Raw genomic sequence first — 20,486 nt, forward strand, 5'->3', positions numbered from 1 at the left:
AGCTCAATTCTCAGCCGCGTTATTTTGTCCACATTCTACACTTGCTCAGGTTTGATACGGAAAATTCTGGGTGGCGGATAGATTTCCTATTACGGCTAGGCTCGGAGCGGCCCGCTTTGTCCATCTTGTCACTTGTGATTGTAAACAAACCACAACGAACAACAGTCCGCCTATTGGGTTTCAACACCACCAAGTCAAGGCTCTCCACTACTTGAATTCAATGGGAGAGACGTTCCAATTTCTTATCACTCCTAATCATGTCAAAACCGATACAGACAGAGCGCCCGGAGTCTCCGCAACTGGAGGAGGTCGACTCTGAATACAGCATTGATCTGTCAGTTCTGGAACGACGCGCAGGACAACCGATTTCGGACGAGCCCGCCAGCAGATACGGCACGATAAAATCAGAAGCGGCACGCGGCAATGCTGTTCGAGCTCCGGATATCATCCATACCGACGAAATTGGCGGCCCCAGCGACTTCACGATGAACATGGAATACTGGATGCGCGGTGGTGCACAACCGAAGGAGCCTGGTCCTCGACGAGTTGCGCCGCAAACCCACGAGCCTGCCCCCGAGGGTGCGGCCGATGCCGACAATGATTCCTCCGACGATGACTTCGAAGCACAGGAAAGGATCCTGCAGGAACTCTCAAGCTTGGACGAGGATGATTCCAGTGTCTTATCAGGGACTCCGCGACCATCGATGCTGAGCGACATCCGATCGCGTCAAGCGGTGGTAGAAGAGTCTTACGATACGCCTTTGAAGACTCGGTTATCCGGTGGGGAGCCTGTAGTTCTACCTACGAACCTGGACACGCTCCCTCCACTTCCCGAATCCTCCGAAAGCGGCGACACTCATATACCGCAGCATGAAGGTAGAGTCAAGGAACTGGAAATGCTTCTCGCTTCAGCGCGAGCCGAAATTGACAATGTCCGCGAAGAATCGCGGAGCGAGACCGTCAGAATACAGAACAGCTTCAAGAACACCCTCAAAGTTCAGAAGGATGATTCAAACGAGGAGGTCGGCTCCCTTCGAAGAACACTGCGGACTTTACGAGCTGAGCTTCGTCATACGCAGATTGAACTGGAGGAGAAAAAGACTCCGGAAATACAAAATGAATCACAGGAAGAGGATGACCTGCTGATGGAAACAAAGCTTGAGTTTCAAAAACTCCGTCTTTCCCACGAGAATTTGCAGGGCTTGCTTGTAGACCGCGACCAGCTCATGAAAAATCTCAGAGATGAGCTTGAAGATACCAAAGCACGTCTAGCCAACCTAGACGCGGAAAAGAGAAAAGAGTTCCTCTACCTACAGTCAAAGCTCTCTGCCAGCCAAAATGAACTAGAAGATTTACGGTTGCAGCATCGTGTCGACCAACAAGAACACTCGACGCTCCATCAAGAGAACCGGATGTTTTCCAACACGGTCGAGTCCATGAAGGAAGATTTGGAGAGAGCGGAACAGGACAACGACGATACGAAGCGGCTATTGGACGATCGCGAAACCGCTCTCGCCACTCTCCGTGATCAACACCGTGATCAGATCGAGGCGATGCGTACACGCGCCCAAGAAGCCGTGCGCAAAGCTTGCGAGCTGCGAGACCGGGAAAAACGAGAAAACGAATCGGCTCAGGCGGCGCTCCAGGTACGGGATGTTGAGCTGGCCCAGACGCGGGAGGCCATCTCAGCTTCGGAGCTCGCCTTTCAATCTACAAAGGAGCAGTTGCGGGTACTCTCAGCGAAACTTGCCAATTCCGAGGCGACAGCAAGGGATCAGCAGGAGGAGCTGGAAATCGCGCTCGCGTCTGCGGAGCAGGCGAAGGAGGAGCAAGACGCAGTCAACCGGGAGGTGGAGAGGCGGATTGCCGCGGTAGTGAAGGCACGAGATCAAAGCTGGGAGAAACGAGTCAACCGCTTGGTGGAAGAGCGGAAGAATATGGGAAAGATGCTAATGCAGGAATGGGGGAGGAGTGAGTGTGGTTTGTCCAAGCCGCAGATGTATCAATACAAGTATGTCGGTCGTTCGGCGGCATTATGATGAGACGGTTACTGGTCGAGGGCGTTAGATGCGTTAAACGGGATTCTATATTCTGTGCGAAACCCAGACTCCATTTGTATCTGCAATTGCTTCATAATCTACACCGAATGATTGTGAACTCTGTATAGATCCTCTGCACCCAGCTGTACAACCGGTCACAAGTACCCTTTTCTTGCAAGTTCAACCTTTCGCAACGTCTCCCCCTCCTTAAACCCCCCTTTGCTGGCGCAAATCGCAATGCCTTCGCCGAGCTCGACTTTCTCTTCGTGTTTCTCGAACGCACATGGGCAGTGATGAGGGAAATGGACACATGCTAAAGTGCCCGGGCAGAGGTATTTCGAGCATCGAGCTGGTAACAGGTGTTAGTGCCACGTATTGAACGGACGGCCGACCTTGCTCCACATACCGGCTTCATAGTTTTGACGATACCACTCCGGCGTGCTCGGACTGTCTTGTGGTTGCTGCTGCTGTTCTCCTGCTCCGAACATTTGTTGGAAGAAGCCATCGAACTGCGCGCTGACGGGGAGGAGGAGGGAGAGGAAGACGAAGCTGAAGACCACGACGAGGATGTTGATTCGCGCCATAATTGCAGAACTCACACTCACACGGCGCTTCGAACGGTTCAGGACATGTCCCGTTGGGTCGCTTACGTGTCCAAGAGTTCTTCTATAAGATCTGGACTACGTGGACACCTGCAGTGCTAAGTTGAACATGAATGATGAACTGACATGGACAGGACCGAATTGTGTCATGCGGCCTTACAGCCTTACAATCGCCAAGGCTGCAACCTCCAGCCGACAACATGAGCCATGTGTGACGTGTGTTGACATTCTGACTTCAACTGCGATGAGCTAATTACGAGATATTATCAAATATCCGTACATCAATATTCAATCCCCTTGATATCTGTTTCTCTCAGGAGTCCGAGTCCACCACCAATCCTTCAACCTCAAATACAGATTTCCAGAATTAGATTGTGTCGATGGTATGGAGCCGACTTCTAGGACGTGAGGGCCGCAACCTAGAACGCGTGTGATCAATATTAGGACGAGCAAATCTCACAAGTGCACCGGCGTAGTATCTCGATCATGATTCTGAAAAGTGAAAGATTGCAGAAACCGATCTCCACTATCACTTTTCTCTCTTCGCGATGCTCGGAGGGTTTCATTCATGCAACCCCCATGCTGCGCTCATCATCATTCTCCCCTACTCGGCCATCAAATAAACATTCATTGCGTCCGATCGTGTGACGTGAAACCTGCCCCTGAGGTACACGATTAATATATCTGCTCCTGTCAAACGTTATTCCTGTGTTGTTAGCCTTCTCTTTTATGCTGGGACCGTCAGTTCAAAATGCCACCCATTGTTACTGTGCCAATAGCGCCAGTCTCAGACGCAGACGCAAGTCATCGCCCTGCGGACCCCAGGTACCGTCTCATCGACCCTCCGACTCAGTATCTCGATAAGCTTGCGCAACAATGGATGGTGGCTCGAGGAGAATCTCAACCTTTCGTCCACTATACGCTGGATCGGTTGCCCGAAGGCTATACGCTCTACGAAATGCGACGACCGAGCAATCCGAACACGGCCGACAAGCGCTTGTTCGGGCATCCAAACCGCGTCTTCTTTGATTCGCCCAATCGCTTCTTCCCGCACTTTCTGCACCTTATGAAGAACAAAGGAAGCAACTTCGGGTGCCCTTGCACTGTTTGCAATGCCAATGGGAAAAAACCGTTGGGAATTCAGGATAGCCGGTCTGCATCTGCTGATAGCTCAGTTCCAAGAGGGCGAGAAAAATCGAGACTGATGGATTCTGTGCGAGACGACAAGGCCGGGAAGGTGGACGAAGAAGGCACACCTGATGTGTACCGGGCCCTCATTGACAAGCTCAAGAGAAAGGGAGAGATTGATGCGCCAATCGAAGAGCCGATGAGCATGGATTGGCGAGTCGAGCGGAAACCACTCCAAGTTATGTTGCAGAGATGTCGCACACAGGCCCCCTGGATCCCACGTCAAGGGGAAATCGTGCTCTTCGTATTGAGCATTCCGGAAGGACGCGAAATCGTCTTCGATTATGACACTTCCGAATATCGGCTTTACCATGCGGCTAGCGAGACCTACGAAGACTCTCCCGCATGGAGGGCGGGCGTTGTTACCCAAGTACCTACGGAGGAGAAGTCATACGAAGTCTTCAATCTCGTAATGGAACCATCGCATAAGTTGGGGGTAAATTACTCGGGGTTTCGCGTTGAATCGTTGCCGGATCCCAACGGCGAGGAGAAGTCGGTCCAAAAACAGTACAAATACGTCCCGTTGCATTACACACGGCCATTCGCATTTTACCAAGAGATCTTGCGAGGCATTCCGCGAGAATCATGGCATGCAACCATTACGAACGCGATGACCATCATGTCAAGCTTCTCCCTCGTCGATCGGTTTAACTTTCGAGGCAGTTGGCCGGAGGCGGTTGTCAACTGCAGAGGCATCTACATAGGGGCGGAACTGATCTTGGTGGGAGATGCGGTTCGTCTTTTGCCCCCGTCGGAAAAGCAGGGCAACATCACCTCGGTCGATATCGATGTACTGCACATCAAATCGATCCGTCTCACGCTCACCAACCTTGACCGGGCATCCGACAACGATCGCGACGAGGGTCATCCGTACAACACATCGGTTGAGGTTCGCGGCATCCCGTACACCACCAACCCGATCGCGAAGTTTGCCGATGTCTCCCCGTTGAATGATAATCTGGGCCCTCTAGGGATGGAAGACTATGCCTCGTTTACACCGTTCTTCCCCAAACGCGCAAAAGGAAAGCTGGTCTGCATTCCGTTTCATCGGATCCTCGGTCGGTGCTACGATGCCATTGCTGTGCAGTTGTGGTTTCCAAACGAGCAGCGTAAAATTGTAGACATGTCGCAAAAGAAAAATCAAGAAGTCACCGGAGCGGAACTGCCTAATATTACGCTACTACACTACGGGGCGGAAGGTGTCCTTGCCGCCCGACAGTATTCGTCTCAAAATTATCGAAAGATTGATCACCGGAGCGGCAAATCGTGGTTCTGGGGTGACACACGAGTGGAGTCGCTGGATGTTCATTCGATGAGCGGTGCGCCCGTGGAAAGGTTCGACGCGAACCGTGATCCTCGAAAATGGCGCCGCGAGATCCGAGTTTTGGAGGGCGTCGGACCCGCGGGGAAAGTCCGGACCACGGAAGAGAAACGGAAGCTGGTTGAAAAATTCGGTGTTCCAGGGAGGCGAGGCCGAAGCAAGGACGACGAGAATGACGTGGCTGCGGTGTGGACCTCGATCATTGAGGAAGCACGCTACAACGGAAACGAGGATGCGGACGACGAAGACCTATACCATGCGCTTGGGGCAGAGCTGTTGGCAAGAGATGGAGAGGCGGAGTGGGCGGAAGAAACGAAGGGAAACAGCAAGCGGAGAAAGTTCTTGGATGGTGGCAAAAGGGATGCGGAGGACCACGACATCATTGTCATTGACGACGATGAGTAACCACCCAACAAGGCCTATGATTACATTGATTGAAGAACATTTACCGGATTCGCTAAATCCAAAGGCTGGGCTGTGGGAGTCGCCTTCATCATGGGCTGCATCGTATTCGAACCGGACGAAGCGATGTCTGCCGGAGATGGCCATAACGGCGGCTTCTGACAGTGATTGATGGCTGTCTACGAGAGACAGTATCTATTCTCGACTACTAGCAGGCAAGGAGAACCCGACAGGTGAATCGGTCCAAAAGGAATTGCTTGTATAGCTAAAGGATTTGCTAGGATGTGGGTCCGCTGGTATTCAAATACGATACAACGAAATTGATGACCAAGTGATCTTGACGCACATCTCCGGCCAACGTAACGCGGCCGGATGTTTGATCCGCCTAACTAGTAGGAAAATAATAGACATTTTGGCCTCGGATATGGTGGCCTTTGGTAGTAAATAGTTAAACATTTTCGAGCCCTTGGGGAACCCTCCCGGTCTCAGGACCACCGATTTCGTCTATCCTAGATGGGATTAATACTGGTTCCCCTGTTCCGCCCATCTGCCGACTGCCAACGTCACATAAATGTTACAAATTCAATAATCACCAGTTTTCCGCTCAGAACCGCTGCAATGCCCTATGAAACAATCTGAAGTCGGAGATGACTTATGGACACGACTCGGCTGTGCTTGGAAAAATTGATGGATGATCTTCTGACTTCGTTCTACCACCACTCCCCTCCATAGCTATATCAGTCGTAATATGTGGCGGAACGAGTAGGGCACCATAATTCATCGAAAATCTGCAAATGCACCAATAAAACACGAAACAGTTAGGGGACGAGCATACTCCAGATCCCAAACCGATCCCAAGCATTCAAAGAAAAGCGAGGCAGTGCTTATGCGGCCTTGGCTGCAATTAGCAGGGTCTGTGATGGAGCGGAGGACGCGGACTGCCGCTGAACTTCATCATCAAGATTCCGCCAAGATCCAGCCAAGGACACAAATATAGTTATACATATTAGCAGCACCTATTCTGACGAATCCAGGCGGGTCTAGGACCGCCTGACAATAATAACAAGTAATTTTTGGTTAGCTGATCGACAATAGATATTGTTGCTTGGCGTTTCAATCGCTCCAGGGAGTCTTGGCGTCGTCGGAAGTTTAGACTCGATATTAATGACTTTAATCTATCCCCATCTCCGCTTCTCCCACAAGAACATTTTATCCCTGATCGGAATCATGAATATGACAACACGCGAGCGAGGTAGCATCTCGGACAACCCAGTTCAATTTGAAAAAAATCGGTCCCCACCAATCAGATAAGAGACAGGACACTCCACAGCAATCAATGTGTAGTCACCTGCGGAGAGGTGCGAGAATGAGCACCCCGAGGCTTGATCAAGCAATCAAAAACTATCCAAAGGCTCCGATCGGTATACTTGGCAGAAGGATTTTATATGGCATTTGAGTGTGAGCACATGGTCTTGGGACTGGGGAAAGGGGGACGGTGGTCAAGACCTCGCCAGTATATAACAACTAGAGCCATACTCACTTATTGACCCTTCTGTTGCTGCTCCCTTTCATTTCTAATCAGGCTGAAGGTGTTATCATCGCATTGCTGAAGTCGTTCCTTTACCCAGCCATGAAGTTCATAAATCTCCTTTCTGCTGTGGCAGCCTCCGCCAGTCTTGCCAGTGCCCAAAAAGCCGTCGCAGACACTGAAATCCCCGCGGGAGCGCGCATTGAGCCTAGATTGGAGACTCAAGAGTAAGCCTTTTTGCCATTGGCTAGATAAGAGTGATATACTGACTGATACGACAGGATCATCGATGGCGCCCAACGGACGACCATAAACTATGGCCCGTACCAGATCCCTCCGAATGGCATGCTATCTAAGCCTACGCTCAGGGCCGAGACTCCTTGCAAGGATTGTTTCGTCACTGCTATCCAAGCCAATATCCTGTACCTAGATGGCAAAGTTGCCAACGTCAACACAGGGGCGTGGCTGCACCACATGGTATTTTCGACACATCCAGCGACCCCTTCGGCAACAGACAGTATTAATACGTTGGTTAGGTAATAACCTCCGGAATTTCGCCGATTTTCGCCTCTGGTAACGAGCGAACTCCTCTTCGTGTGAACGGGAAATATAAATATGGTATCGAGTTGGATGCCAGGTCCAGCTTCATGTTTATCACCGATCTCATGAGCCTGAGCTCCGAAACCCAGACAGTCAATATGGCTATCACCTATGAATGGATTCCCAAAGCCCGGGCTACAGGCTACAGGGACGTCTACATGGTACGTAATGAGTTGGTCGGGGGGGCACCCCTGACCCCTTACCCCGACTGAGAAAATGTGCTAACGCCTGACAGAAATGGAACGACGTTGGTCAACCGAACGCCAGAGAAGGACAATACAGCTTCAAGTCAAGAGAATCCGCAGTCACCGTGTCCGGTAAGTGTCATGTCCAACGTATATTTTTGATTATAATTTGCTAAACACAAGACTAGGACGTCTTCTTTACACCAATGGTCATGTGCATGACGGTGGCACGCACACGATTCTTTACGTCGATGGCAAGGAGGCGTGCAAATCCGTAATGTTGTACGGCCGCCGCCCCGGGTTCTCGGAGGCTGGTTCTGAAGGTGCTGGAGCAACCGAGACCCCCGCCGCGGGCCATGATGCTGGTGCTCACGAACACCGTCGCGATCTCGTCGCTCGCCAAGGCCATGGTGGGCATGCCGGTTCACTTCATATCTCCGATTCCTCGACCTGCGTTGACTTCGGCGATGTCCGCTCGGGGCAGAAAATGCACGTCGAAGCGTTCTATGATTCAGATAAATACCCGTTGATGGAGCACAACGGCGAGAAGGAGAAGCTGATGGGAATCATGCGTGTATATGTTGGCAGCTGAGTGTGATCTGCTTGGTTCGGTTGTATATCGTTGGACGCATGCCTTCACATTCATTCCCGAGGCTGCCTATCTATTCTTATGTAGATATTTGATCCAAAGAGACTGCATCTTGCCTCCTCAAGAAACTCGATGAATCCTTTGTGTAACTGTCAAAGCATACTCATTAGTAGTACACGTTTGCCGAGGTGCTCGTGGCCTGGGAGCCCAGGAAAGCCCCCGGAGGAGCAGGGTGTTCTTCATCGTCAGAGTCACTCTCGCCTTGCTTGGTATCATCATGATGGCCAGGAGGGGCTCGCATCCGGAATACGATATCCTCTTCGGGGTTTGGGGCTTTGAAGGGCTTTGGGGTATGGTACTCTCTCCCCGATGGTATTGTTGATAGCAAAGGATCATACGGGGGGATAACCTGAACATTAACCTTTGGTGGATCAGCACATGACTGGCGGGTAACAGGGTAAGCGTGGACTTACGGTATCGTTCATCTTTGCCCACTTCTTCTCCAGCTTGTCCACGATCCGTGCTTCCTCAAATCGACCCGCATCGGTGCCCCAGTCAACACCCCTCTTAATCTTCTTATCCTCTCTCTTCTCTGCCCAGTCTTTCCTAAACCTCGAAAATCCTTTTAGCTTGCCATCGTCCTCACTCGTGCTCGCTCCAAAACCGAGTTCCGCCTTCGCTCCCCTTAACCAGGCAATGCCCTCGCCCGTTCTCTCCGCTAATTCGGCATCGATTCCTAAGAATCGGCACGCTTTACCCCTCGCGGTCCGCCTCAAATCGTCGGAATACGCCAATAAGTCCTCGTCTACTTTGCCCGATGAGCCGAACAGGGCCCGCGCTTGCGCGGCATGCCCGGCTGCTGCGAGGCAAAGTCGCGCGAACAGATGGGCGCGAACCTTGGGGATTTCCGGGCTCTTGAACATCCAGTCCTTAACGTTCTCATTGCGATCGTCAGCGACGACAGAAGGGTAAGGGTCGTCTTTCAGAACCGTGATGAGCGTCGCCTCTGCCATGGTCAGGGAGGCCAGTGCACTCTGTAGTGCTTGGGATATGTCCGCTGTTGCTGGCGGGGTTGTCCACTGCCCTGCTCGTGCGGCGAGATAAGAGTGGATGGAGTTTGCCTCCAGATAATACCTCATCGCAGATGTGATGGCTGCTGTCCGCTGAGCGCCGTCTAATACCGTACCATTGTACAAGGTATGCATCTGAGTTCGAGCGAGCATCGAGTTCGCGAGAGCCAATGTGGACAGTATAAATGCAATTTCTGACTCGAGACTTCGTACTCGGACTCGAGGGGGCTCTCGGCCTCCCACTGTCGATGAGAGCGTCGCCCGCCATTCTACTTCCAGCTCTTTAACTAACACGACGTCGACTTCTTCCCCGGATATCTTCGACCCGCTTAGGCCTACATCGGCCATGAACAAATATGGGAGATATTCATTGATGGACGACAGCACATTCGACAGGTTGCTAGCCTGAGACGAGGGCGGAAGCCGCTTGTGCTTCTTCAACGCATCGCGAACCACTGCACGCCTGGTGGTGAGAGTTATCGGCAACGATGGATGGGTTGTGCTGCTGAAAAATTCGGAGAATCTGATGAAGGAAGTCGTCGGAAGGATAAATGGAAACGGCATTGTCTTGATAATTATGCGAGTCGCGGATCCGTTGCTTGGAGCAGTTGGTTATCTGGGTTGGGCCCTTGAAAGCGAACGGGACAAAATAGAGGTTCAGAAATTTGGTTGCATGAGCGCATCACTTGGCATCAACCATTGATGTATCAGACTGAAAAGCGGCAAATTCGCGCATGTGGACGTGGTGACACTTTTCAAACGTGATGGCATTGAACATTGAGTGTTTAAGTATATACATGTGAAGTTTGTTGACTTCGAGGTCCTGTACCTGATCCGGTCGAAACCACTCCATGCTATGCAATTGCCGTTGCTATAATCAGCCGTCCAAATGGAAACCCTGAAGAGTAATTCTTCCTGTCCCTCCCATTTCGAATCGACGCTTGACTTTTGAGCAGCCGGTTTCAGCACATGGAGGGCTTTGGATACCGTCGCTGTGCACTGGAACTCATCCCGATTGATCCCAAACACGCAAAGCGTCTATTCCGGCTTTGTGACATAATTCTGCTGCTCGAAAAGGAATCCCTTGATCTTCGTATTCGGTAATAGTTCGAAGTATCGCTCTGTCAATGCGTGTCAATGATAATTCCTGAATCACCACGCTTAAGAAACAAAGAAACGACGCTCGACCGCAATCCGAGATCATGGGGATCTAGATATCCACTGACCTCTTAATTTCCCGCATTTCTCCAAGTGATTGACACCTTCTCTTCGATAGCAAGTGGCTAATTCCTCTCTCACCAACCGAGCCATCATCGCCTTAACCCACTGCTCGCGAATGATCGCATCTTGAGCCGCTTTGACGGCCTTGTGGTCTTCGAAGTCGACACCGTCAAAGGTTGGCGGAACCTTCGGCTTCTTCGCGAGAAAGGCTTCTGATTCGGGGGTCGGCATGTTTTATGGTCGATTGAAGGATGTCTAGGTTTCGGGGGTTGACTCGATGGGTGATGGGAGTGAGAATAGCTCTTTAGATGCAGTCGTCGGGTGGCCAGGAATTGTTCCTTGCTCCCTCGAGCCAATTGCTACAAGTAATATAGAATTGAGTCTCAAAGATTTGGAGTATGAGAGCTTGACAACAATAAGGATCCAGTTGATGGAGCTGTCATAGTTCAAGATAGAGTTGAGGTTTGTTCACGTGACAGCATTCATTTCATGCCTGAGGCTGTGAGGCAGTTCCGTCCATTTAAATTCGAATTGACGTTTCGCCGTTGCTCACTTTCTCGAGCTTCCACCATTCCTATCCGTTCCCCAAACATTGCTGAAAACCTCTCCAATATTGGGCATGCCCATTTCGCTCCCAATGCTTCCCATCATAGCTCCAATGTCTCCTCCATTGCCCCATGCACTCCCCGCATCGCCCCATCTCTCCCACGCCTTCTCCTCTGCGCGAGGACTCCTGTACGCAACTCTCCACTTCCAATCCTCGAATCGAACCTCCTGTTCCGTTACCACCTCCTTAAGCCGTTCATTCTTTTCGCGCGCACATGACAGGCAGAGTCTCTCGATCTTGTTCGCGCGGAAGGGATGTGTGCGCGGCTCACAGGGAGTTGGAAAGAGGCGGTGGTATGTGCTTCGTGCCCGGGCGGCATGTGAAGGGTGCGAAGGGTGCGATAGAGTGAGACGAGATGGCAATGTGGCGGTAAGGCTGGGTACTGCTGTGCCCAGTGATGATGCGAAGGCTCTGGCACGAAGGCAAAGTGGTGGAATGGGTTCGGGTTCGAGGATGACATGACCACAGTGCATGAAGATGTAGAGCTGATGGTAGCACATATTCTCTCCTTGATTTTTGGTCATCAAGTCTTTCGTGTTATCTGAGTTCTTACTATGTCTGAAGTTTATACATCGTTCAGTTTGTCTTTGTCGAAGGCTCTTCTTTATATACTTCGCAGGACTTAAAAATGCTTTCATTGTTGTTGCGAGTGAATATCAGTCTGCCGGATATGGAATTCATGATTCATTCAGTCACAATCGCGAAGCATTCCTTCCGCCGACTTTTTGCGAAGGTAATTCAAACCTCGAATGCCTATCTTATACTCTATTGGGTGGATGCGAACTCCTAATTCGACCTTCAACTTACAGAGCCGAGCCTGGCCTTTTGGCGATATAACGGACATCTTCGCCCCAGACAATATACTTTTCAGCATTTAAACGGCGAAATATGCATTTGCATTGGCACTGCGACAGTGCATGAAATCCCCTCAGTCGGTGCGTGTGGATTCGTTCGTCGCATTCACGCCACGGACATGGAGAGATATACAGTGTTTGGAAAGCAACAAGCTCGAGTATCTACCTCCAGCACTATGGTAACGCGATGCGAATCTGCAAGAAATATATTTTTCCAATATTAGGACAGAATCAAACGCCTCCGAAAATATCATGCATTAAAATCCAAACCCCATGACCGTCACAAAAACACCTTACCACATGGACGATATCTATGACCAACAGCGTATCGGCGCGAGCACTAGGAAAATAGCAGGGACGATGGTTCGAGCAGGTGTCGCATGGCCGACTCCAGCTCTTCGAGAAGAGTGGCTGCAAAACCTATCCAAGACTCGAATGTCACAATCTCCAATATCATCTCATCCCCTTTGATGAACGCCTGGATCTTCCATTCTCGCAGAGGCTCAAGGTGCGGATAGATCGTCTCCATCCTGCAAGGGGTCGATCCAAATGCCATTTGCTCCACATGTTCGACATCTTGATGTACGACCGTGTCGAACCAGTCAACGGTCTCTGGCCAGTCGGTGCAATGTTTGACAATCTCCTTCAGTCCGATGCCTTCGTACCGCGTCCGCGAGATGTGTTGGTGCTGGATCGATTGAAGCAAGTCGAGCACAGTCCAGTCGGATTCAAATTTCACCCTGGTTGGAACGTATTGCCAGCTTGGTCCCATCACGGCTTCGCAGTCTGGAAGCTCCAAGTTGCGTCCGCTGGCAACCTCACCGAATGTCACATCTCGAGACGAGAGACGCCGCGCCAGGCAGAGCGCCCATGCGGCTGTCGGAAGCGTTGCGATGGTGATTCCTTTCGGTCTCGAGGAGATGTCGATGGCCTTGTGGACACTGGCTGACTCTTTAGACGTCAGGGGGATATCGGGTCTGAGGACAGACATCGAGGAACCTTGCAGGGTTTGTCTCCAGTACTCGAGGCTCTGGGGAATATTCGTACGGACGACATGTGAGACGAATCTGGAGAATGGAACAGCTTCCTGGACCGGTGTACCGTTGAACAAGGCCGACAGCTGCTGTAGTAGGATTGGGAGACAGATCTCGTCATACTGCGCATGAGAAATTCTCATCATCAGACAACTTTGGTTGCGATCGCCCTTGATGTATAAGAACTTGAGGAAGGGCGATCCCATCGGCATTCTCGTTTGAATATCCAATTCACACAACTTCTGCGCGAAGGACGGGACATCTCCCTCGATCTCGTATTCGACAATAGGGACCTCGATATCCTCCACGACTACACCGTAGCATGCGCTTTCGTGTTCGATGAAGACTGTTCTGAGGATTTCGTTTTGGGCCACCAAATCATTACAGCTCCTGAGCAGCTTCGTGCCATCTACGGAAGCACTAAAGTGGAATAGTTCGTACCGAGCCGAATATCGTGGCAGTTGGGTGGTTCCCTTGACTGCAATCTCTTGTAGAGGCCGAGCAGGGAGAACATCGACGATCTTCCAGTCATTCCGGGCCAATGCAGGGCGGACAGCTGTCGCAACAAACGAGTCAACGTCTGGAATTTGGAGCGTCCCGAACGGCGAGAATGTCTCTTGGACAGTTTTCACGGACTGGGTGTCTTCTGCGACATCAGCTAGATCCTTGAGTTGCCTGAAACGGAAGATTTGGGCGACCGTCAATTTGAGGCCGGCGATCCGCGCTTCGGATACCAGCTTCATGGCACTGATGGAGTCCCCGCCGATGTCGATGAAGCTATCATTCAATCCGATCTCAGTCTCCGTGATGCCTAGAAGTCGGCTCCATAGACCTCGTAGCTTTTCCTGCTTCGCCGATGTCACCGGGGCCCATTCGGTATTGCCTTGAGATTTTTGGATATCCGTCCTCAGCCTCTTCAAGTCGCTCGTCTTTCCAACAATCACTATTGAGCTGTTGTCTGCGAACTTCGCAAGATACCCAGTTTTATACAGTCGCAGCTGATGATTTGCACCGTCGGTTGACTGAACATTCGCCCATTGCGGCTCCAAAGCGTCGTCGGTGTGACTTGTCGGACGCCCTGTCAGCAGCTCACCAACCGCACCGATCGGCACCAGGGCGTCTGGATCGGTAGGACAGACGATCCAGCTCGACCCTGATGATTCAAAGCTGTGCAGATCTTTCTCGCTGGGGAGTAATGGTGCTCCGCTCAGTTCCCGAATCTCCGCTCGTTCCACATCGGTGAGAACATCAATGGTACCAAGAAGGCTACGATCATCAGCACAAAGGTCCTGAACAACTTGTCCGAACTCTTTCAAGATTTTCTCCATCAAAGGCTTTCCGACTGTACAGGAATCAAAGCTTGCCATGGTGAGGAAACCGTTCGAGTCCAGTGAGCAGACGAGCATGAGCGCGTACGAGTTGAACTTGAGCGCTTCCCGAGCAGCGTCTTCGTCTCCAGCTGGGACAAAGCCATTAGCAGGCTCACTCTCCAGCGATTGGGTGATGGCCTCTTCGGTACTCGGGTGAAGGACCATGCCAGTCCTCAGCTCGCACGCGTCAAAGGCGTCCAGACTGAGCCTTCGGATGTGCTGCAGCCCCATATGTTCGTGAGGAATGCGCAGGACTGTCTGCTGGTGGATCGCTTGCAAGTAATCCAACTTGGATGCGCCACGGTCAACGGTGACTCGGACCGGCACTGTGGTGATCATTGGACCTTCGATTTCCTCCACACCAGGGATCGCGGCGTTTCGGCCGGTCAGAGTCTCGCCAAATACTACATCACTAGATCCAGTGTATTGAGCAGCAATGAACGCCCATGCTCCACGGATAGCGGTCGCCAGAGTGGTTTTGGAGGCCACATTCTTCGTGATAGGTACGTAGTGTTCGAGCAAGGAATCTGCCTGTGGTTGATATCCTGCGAACGGCAGAGCCGGAAACTGTGGCCCTGTTGCTCCCTCCAACTGGTCACGCCAGAAATGGCTGGATTCAGAATTGTCCTGTGAAGCAAGGTGTTGAATGAACTGCTTGAACGAAGCTGAGCGGACGATTTTCTGGCCATTGAAGGCCTTGTTTATCCGCTCCACAATCAGCGGCATAGACCAGCCATCGTAAAGCGCGTGGTGCATCGTCAAGACGAATTGTATATTGCCAGCCGCATCACCATTTGTGCTGGATGGGTCTGCGACAACACCGTATCGGGCAAGAGGCGTGCCAAGATCCATTGCCTCTTCAGCATCTTGCTGCAGATATTCTTGAAGATTGGCTCCAGATCTCCAACTGATGCTCTCATTTACAACCGCTTGCATGAGACCATGGCCGGGGACCTGGATGATCCGGGTGCGCATGATCGGAGAGTCGGCCACTACAGTCTCGAAAGCGGCTTGTAGCCTCTTAGCAAATGCGAGATCTGGTAGTGGGACCACCCTTTGCGCGACATAGGCCTCGTTGACCTTTGCAGAAAGTGCCATGAGGCCCTCTTGCAATGGGGTGCAAGGGTATATGTCCTCAATCTGATGCGGTGCCAGACCGCACAGTTTCCCCACTTGGAGACGAGCGTCGTCAATGTTCCACGTTGGCCCAATTAAGGAGAATGGAGCCGATTCTTCGGTGCTCGCATCGACACTAACGCGACCCATAGCCCTAGCCATGTCCCGTAATATTGGATGACGGAAGATGTCGGCGACGGTCAACACCAGTCTCTCCGCTCGTGCAGCTGCCACCAACTTCATTGCCCGGAGAGAATCGCCACCGACACTGAAAAAGTTTTCCCCAGAGCTGATTTGATCCTTCGAATCGAACAAGTTCATCCAAAGTTGCTGAAGACCTTTTTCCATTTCAGTCTGCGGCGCAACGGTTTCGGTCGAACTAACCCTGAATTTGGACAGCTCTTGTCTGGAAAAGGAGGATCCAATCTCTCGCAGCTTCTTGCGGTCTGTTTTGCGCGAGACAAGAGATGGCATCTCTTTCAACGGAATGTATGTGGTGGGTATCATGTAACTCGGAAGGTCCTCCGCAAGCTTGGTCTCAATGACTTCTACCAATTTTCCAAGGCCTGGAGAGAAGTGGGTGAGGAGATCTGTCGGATCCGCGGCATCCGAGTAATTCGGTTCAGAGATGAAAGCGGCAAGCATGGGTTCACTGCCAGGACCGGCAGCTGTGATAACTTCCACAGTGATCTTCGTCCCCGACGGAAGATGTCTTGCGATATGATACTCTACCTCTGCCAGTTCGATCCTCTGACCACGAAGCTTGACTTGTTGATCTTTCCGGCCCATAAAGACGATGGCCCCGGTGCCATCTTGATCGTATCTGACAAGATCTCCAGTCTTATAAAGCCGACCATATCGAGCCGCGGCAGTCCGGTATCCGTCATCCAGCCACACGGGATTCTCGATGAACACATCGGCTGTCTTTTCTGGTTCACGGAGATAGCCTTGCCCCACAACGGGACCTTCTATGAGCAACTCGCCAACCGCGCCGATAGGAACCAATCGATTGTGGTCTTCAGGATCAACTATCCAAGTGACACCACCAACGCCTTTACCGATGTTGGTATATGATTTTCCGTGGCCGATATCATTATTTATTGTGCAGCCAACAGTGCACTCCGACGGACCGTACGCAATAACCAGTTTCGTCTTCTGGTTCCAAACGGAGGCATCCTTCGCAGATATTGATTCACCGCCGAGTCCGAGTACTTCCAAGGAAGGCATGATATCAGGGTCCAGAACCCGAGCCACAGACGGGGTCATATGAGCCATATTGACTCGCATGGATCGTATGGCTTCGCTGAGATCATTGACGCGTGCGTCTTCGGACGGAACACAAATGCAACCACCATTAGCAAGCGTGCAAAGCATACAATCAATGCTGACGTCAAAGGCATAGGATGGGAAGTCGAGCACTCGTGAGTGCGGCTTATAACCAACGAGTTCTGCTCTCGGAAGTGCCCCGCTGGTGAAGTTCGTGTGGGAAATGATGACTCCTTTCGGCTTCCCAGTGCTCCCAGATGTGAATTGGAGATACATGGTCAACACGGGATTGACGGGAGGAAGTTCAACGACTGCCGGCAACAACTCGGGCCGCATTGACTGGTCATCAACCACGACAACTGTCGCATTCGGTGCGATTGCGGCGCCGAGTTTCGATTGGGCTTGGGAAGTTACAACCAACCTGGCGTTAACTTCTGTCGCGATAGTTCGCAACCTTGCCTCTGGCTGACTTGGGTCCGTGAGCACGACGGCGCTCCCCGTCTTCATGACCGCAAGTAATGCAACCACTGTCCATTTGCATTTTTCGAAGGAGAGAGGAATGGTTCGACCGGGACCGGCGCCAAGATCGAACAGCCTGACCGCGAGTTGCGTTGATAGGGTATCGACCTCCCCATATGTAAGATCCCCGTCCCATGAAGTGACTGCGGGACGATCGGGGGATTTATGGGCGATCTCGGAAACGATGTCTTGCATGCAAAGTTTGATCGTTTCGGGAACCGTACCGTTCCACTTCCAGAGTTGAGTCAACTCACTTTCCCCGACACGGACCGCCTCCGTAACGGAATGGAATTTTTTCGAGGCCAGGCCCGTTAGAATGTCCATACAAGTGGATAGATATAAGGAGACTGTTCCGGATGACATGTCGCATGGAGTTTGCGTAGGACGAATCATGACTTCGTCTTGGATCATCTTGACTTCGATGGCAAACGGCCACTATGAGAAGGTCAGCACTATGAAGAATTGAAGTACAGGACAGTATCACGTACATTGCCTTCATGCAGCACTGCATCGGATGTACTGGCAAACAGGCCAACCCCTCTCCTGTTGGGCATCCCTTGACCAACCCCTGAAGCAACTTTCCGGCGCATGGCCGATACGACTTCCAGATTTCTAGGAATGTCTTCGTCATTGCTGGCGACTACGTCGACCAATTGACCGATCAACTCTGGGGCATCAAAGCTGCAGCTATCGAGGGGTACAGAAAAGCCCCAACTGTGCGCAATATCACCTCCGATACCCACGCCCCGATAAAGGAGATATATCCATGCCAAGAGGATCAAATCAGCCTGCTGGTCGGCATCCTTGAGACCAAAATGAGGAATAATTGTTGATGTCCATTGCGATCGTTCATTGCTACTGTCTTCGGAGACACCGCCTTCAGTAACAATGCTCGAGCTAAGATCTGGAATGGATGTTGGAGGGGTTATGGTCCCGATCGCAATGAATGTTTTATCTCCAGCTCGACTTTTGTCCGACGGAGAGACGGGGGAATAGGGGAGCATGTCGACTTCTGCTTCCCTTGAACTCCAACTCTTTGCTTGTATTCAATCACCCATTAAGGTAATAAGAAGTTCCAAGCGACCGATTCGACAAATGATTCTTTAGGAAGCGACTGGACTGATGCCTTGGACCTTTCCAAGAGATTCACGGGATAGAGCTTCGAAGAAGCGAAAGGCCTCTTTCAACAAAATGGAAGCTTGCAAGTCCAACTCGAGAATGGCATTACAGGGTACTGCATTTGATACAATTCCGGTCGTAACGAATTAACACCCACCCTAAACGCAATCTCGGAAGAACATCCCGCTTCCATACGCCTACAACCCAGCACCTTGATTCCGTTCCATTTCCAAGGGAACGCGAATCACCTAGACTGTCTTTCCACTCTTTCCACGTTGCCCACCCCACCATGTGAGGCAGCGGCTAGAGTGTGGTCCAGTTTTTGATCTTCCATGGCTCGAACACGGCCAGGATGGCACGATCTCAGGTTTCCCGAGGCAAGCTCCACGAGTACGACCCCTTCGTCATTGATCACCATGTCCGAAACCGTTTCACACGTCTATAGCATTTTCCACTCGGGTGGGGAATTATTTTCAAGTTTCTCGCAGCAAGGATGGTAGCGCAGGATTTGAGAGTATTTGACGATTGGCGCCTGGTGGAGTGAATTCAGTGCCGGGCCCAGGGGTTCTAGTATCAGTTAGTTGAAATAGCCCCCGATTTTCGCGTGCCATAGGAGAAATAATGGGTTCCGTGATCCGTCAAGCAATAGCCGGAATCTATGATTCAGCAAACCGTTTAAGTTTAGCTCCAACCCCCCACCCTCCCCACCCCCATTCTCGAATGCCGTCTACCTGACCTCGGATACAGTGGTAGTTGCTATTTACTATGTATTATGTATATATGTAATCATATTAGCCAACGCTGTCAGCCATTCAGTGCCCCCAGAGGTGCGGATTTTTGAATTGGTTGCAGGATCGTTGAACGGTTGATCTCGGGAGTTTGCAGCAACGTTAATTAGGTACCCTACGGAATAATGCCGAACTCGATGTGCTCGGGACGAATCGCGAATAACCTCAGGGATCTCCCTGGGCTACAGAACCAGGGATGGACAGGATCACACGATGATGCCGATTAAAATGGCGTGAAAAAATTGAACAGACCAGGCGGAATAATGCGTCTGCACTCTGCAGTTTCAGTCAGTGAACAGGCTATTTATGCTGTTGAACACGGGTATTAGGTATTCCGTACGGAATACACGACAAAGAATCTTGAAAATGTCGAGGCACGGGTTGATATTTGCGAAAGAAATTTGTTCGAGGATGATCCCTGCGATTGGTAGGCGTTTCCTGTATTAATCCTTGTCACATCCTTGCAGCTTGGCATCTGATAACTTTAATTACATGTGATCTGATGATCTGATAACCTCCCTAAAGGATCTGATATGATAACAGGGGCAAGTGGATCATATAGATCGACGTTTGACGCTTCAGTTGGCGGGCCGGAATCGGAGCCTCTAACAGATTGTCCCTTAGCGAGGAGTATTCCCATTTAGTCAAAGTTTTCACGTACCACTTACCAGCTGCCACGCATCTAGGCACCGCCATGGAAGTCTCTCAGTCCAGACTCTAGAGTGCCGTGAGTGCTCATGTTGCGTGCGGCCCATTGACCCGAATCTGCCGTGACCTGACAGACGATAGTAGCAGGAGAGCAGAGAGATGCGTCACTTTTTGTGTGTGCGCGCTAAGTGCTCACTGCGACTTCACTAGATGTGATGTCGTCTTCCAGTGTCATCGGGCGATATCGCTTTATCGTCCAGCCCACTTCGTTCGCATCCGGAGAAGTTTCTGGCTTTCCCACATATACAGCATTATAGTTCATATGCATGCACGGGTATCTGGCCACTTTGGATCTCCTCCGGGGTCATATTTACAGTGAAATGGATGAACACTAACCTCTCGGGCATGGGACTCTAAAGG

General features: G+C 51.2%; 7 protein-coding genes across 7 annotated transcripts; 2 read left to right on the forward strand and 5 right to left on the reverse strand.

Annotated features, from left to right (window-relative positions):
* Positions 1-2,063: 2,063 nt before the first annotated feature.
* Positions 2,064-2,700, reverse strand: P152DRAFT_458734 (uncharacterized protein). Its single transcript, XM_033679534.1, has 2 exons — positions 2,446-2,700; positions 2,064-2,388 (listed from the first exon to the last, which is right to left on the reverse strand). The coding sequence occupies exons 1-2, from the start codon at positions 2,621-2,623 to the stop codon at positions 2,195-2,197; spliced, it is 372 nt and encodes a 123-aa protein (XP_033533990.1). The 5' UTR covers positions 2,624-2,700; the 3' UTR covers positions 2,064-2,194.
* A 215-nt stretch (positions 2,701-2,915) lies between these two features.
* Positions 2,916-5,865, forward strand: P152DRAFT_458735 (uncharacterized protein). Its single transcript, XM_033679535.1, has one exon. The coding sequence runs from the start codon at positions 3,393-3,395 to the stop codon at positions 5,553-5,555; it is 2,163 nt and encodes a 720-aa protein (XP_033533991.1). The 5' UTR covers positions 2,916-3,392; the 3' UTR covers positions 5,556-5,865.
* A 1,317-nt stretch (positions 5,866-7,182) lies between these two features.
* On the forward strand, positions 7,183-8,457 carry P152DRAFT_482383 (uncharacterized protein; the record flags this gene model as incomplete). Its single annotated transcript, XM_033681884.1, has 5 exons — positions 7,183-7,307; positions 7,362-7,557; positions 7,617-7,841; positions 7,916-7,997; positions 8,054-8,457. The coding sequence occupies 5 exons, from the start codon at positions 7,183-7,185 to the stop codon at positions 8,455-8,457; spliced, it is 1,032 nt and encodes a 343-aa protein (XP_033533992.1).
* On the reverse strand, positions 8,410-10,292 carry P152DRAFT_482384 (pH-response regulator protein palC). Its single transcript, XM_033681885.1, has 2 exons — positions 8,928-10,292; positions 8,410-8,875 (listed from the first exon to the last, which is right to left on the reverse strand). The coding sequence occupies exons 1-2, from the start codon at positions 10,086-10,088 to the stop codon at positions 8,621-8,623; spliced, it is 1,416 nt and encodes a 471-aa protein (XP_033533993.1). The 5' UTR covers positions 10,089-10,292; the 3' UTR covers positions 8,410-8,620.
* P152DRAFT_458737 (NADH-ubiquinone oxidoreductase 12 kDa subunit mitochondrial precursor) lies at positions 10,276-11,152 on the reverse strand. Its single transcript, XM_033679536.1, has 2 exons — positions 10,751-11,152; positions 10,276-10,645 (listed from the first exon to the last, which is right to left on the reverse strand). Exons 1-2 carry the CDS (start codon positions 10,974-10,976, stop codon positions 10,563-10,565), a joined length of 309 nt encoding a protein of 102 aa, XP_033533994.1. The 5' UTR covers positions 10,977-11,152; the 3' UTR covers positions 10,276-10,562.
* P152DRAFT_487988 (uncharacterized protein) lies at positions 11,001-12,268 on the reverse strand (the record flags this gene model as incomplete). The annotated part of the gene is made up of 2 exons (XM_033682109.1): positions 11,299-12,268; positions 11,001-11,181 (listed from the first exon to the last, which is right to left on the reverse strand). Exons 1-2 carry the CDS (start codon positions 11,988-11,990, stop codon positions 11,001-11,003), a joined length of 873 nt encoding a protein of 290 aa, XP_033533995.1. The 5' UTR covers positions 11,991-12,268.
* P152DRAFT_33533 (peptide synthetase) lies at positions 12,269-18,398 on the reverse strand. The gene has a single exon (XM_033675291.1). The coding sequence runs from the start codon at positions 17,920-17,922 to the stop codon at positions 12,547-12,549; it is 5,376 nt and encodes a 1,791-aa protein (XP_033533996.1). The 5' UTR covers positions 17,923-18,398; the 3' UTR covers positions 12,269-12,546.
* Positions 18,399-20,486: the final 2,088 nt, after the last annotated feature.

The sequence above is a fragment of the Eremomyces bilateralis genome, assembly GCF_010015585.1.
Source record: "Eremomyces bilateralis CBS 781.70 unplaced genomic scaffold P152scaffold_10, whole genome shotgun sequence".
Classification (NCBI taxonomy): Eukaryota; Fungi; Ascomycota; class Dothideomycetes; order Eremomycetales; family Eremomycetaceae; genus Eremomyces; species Eremomyces bilateralis.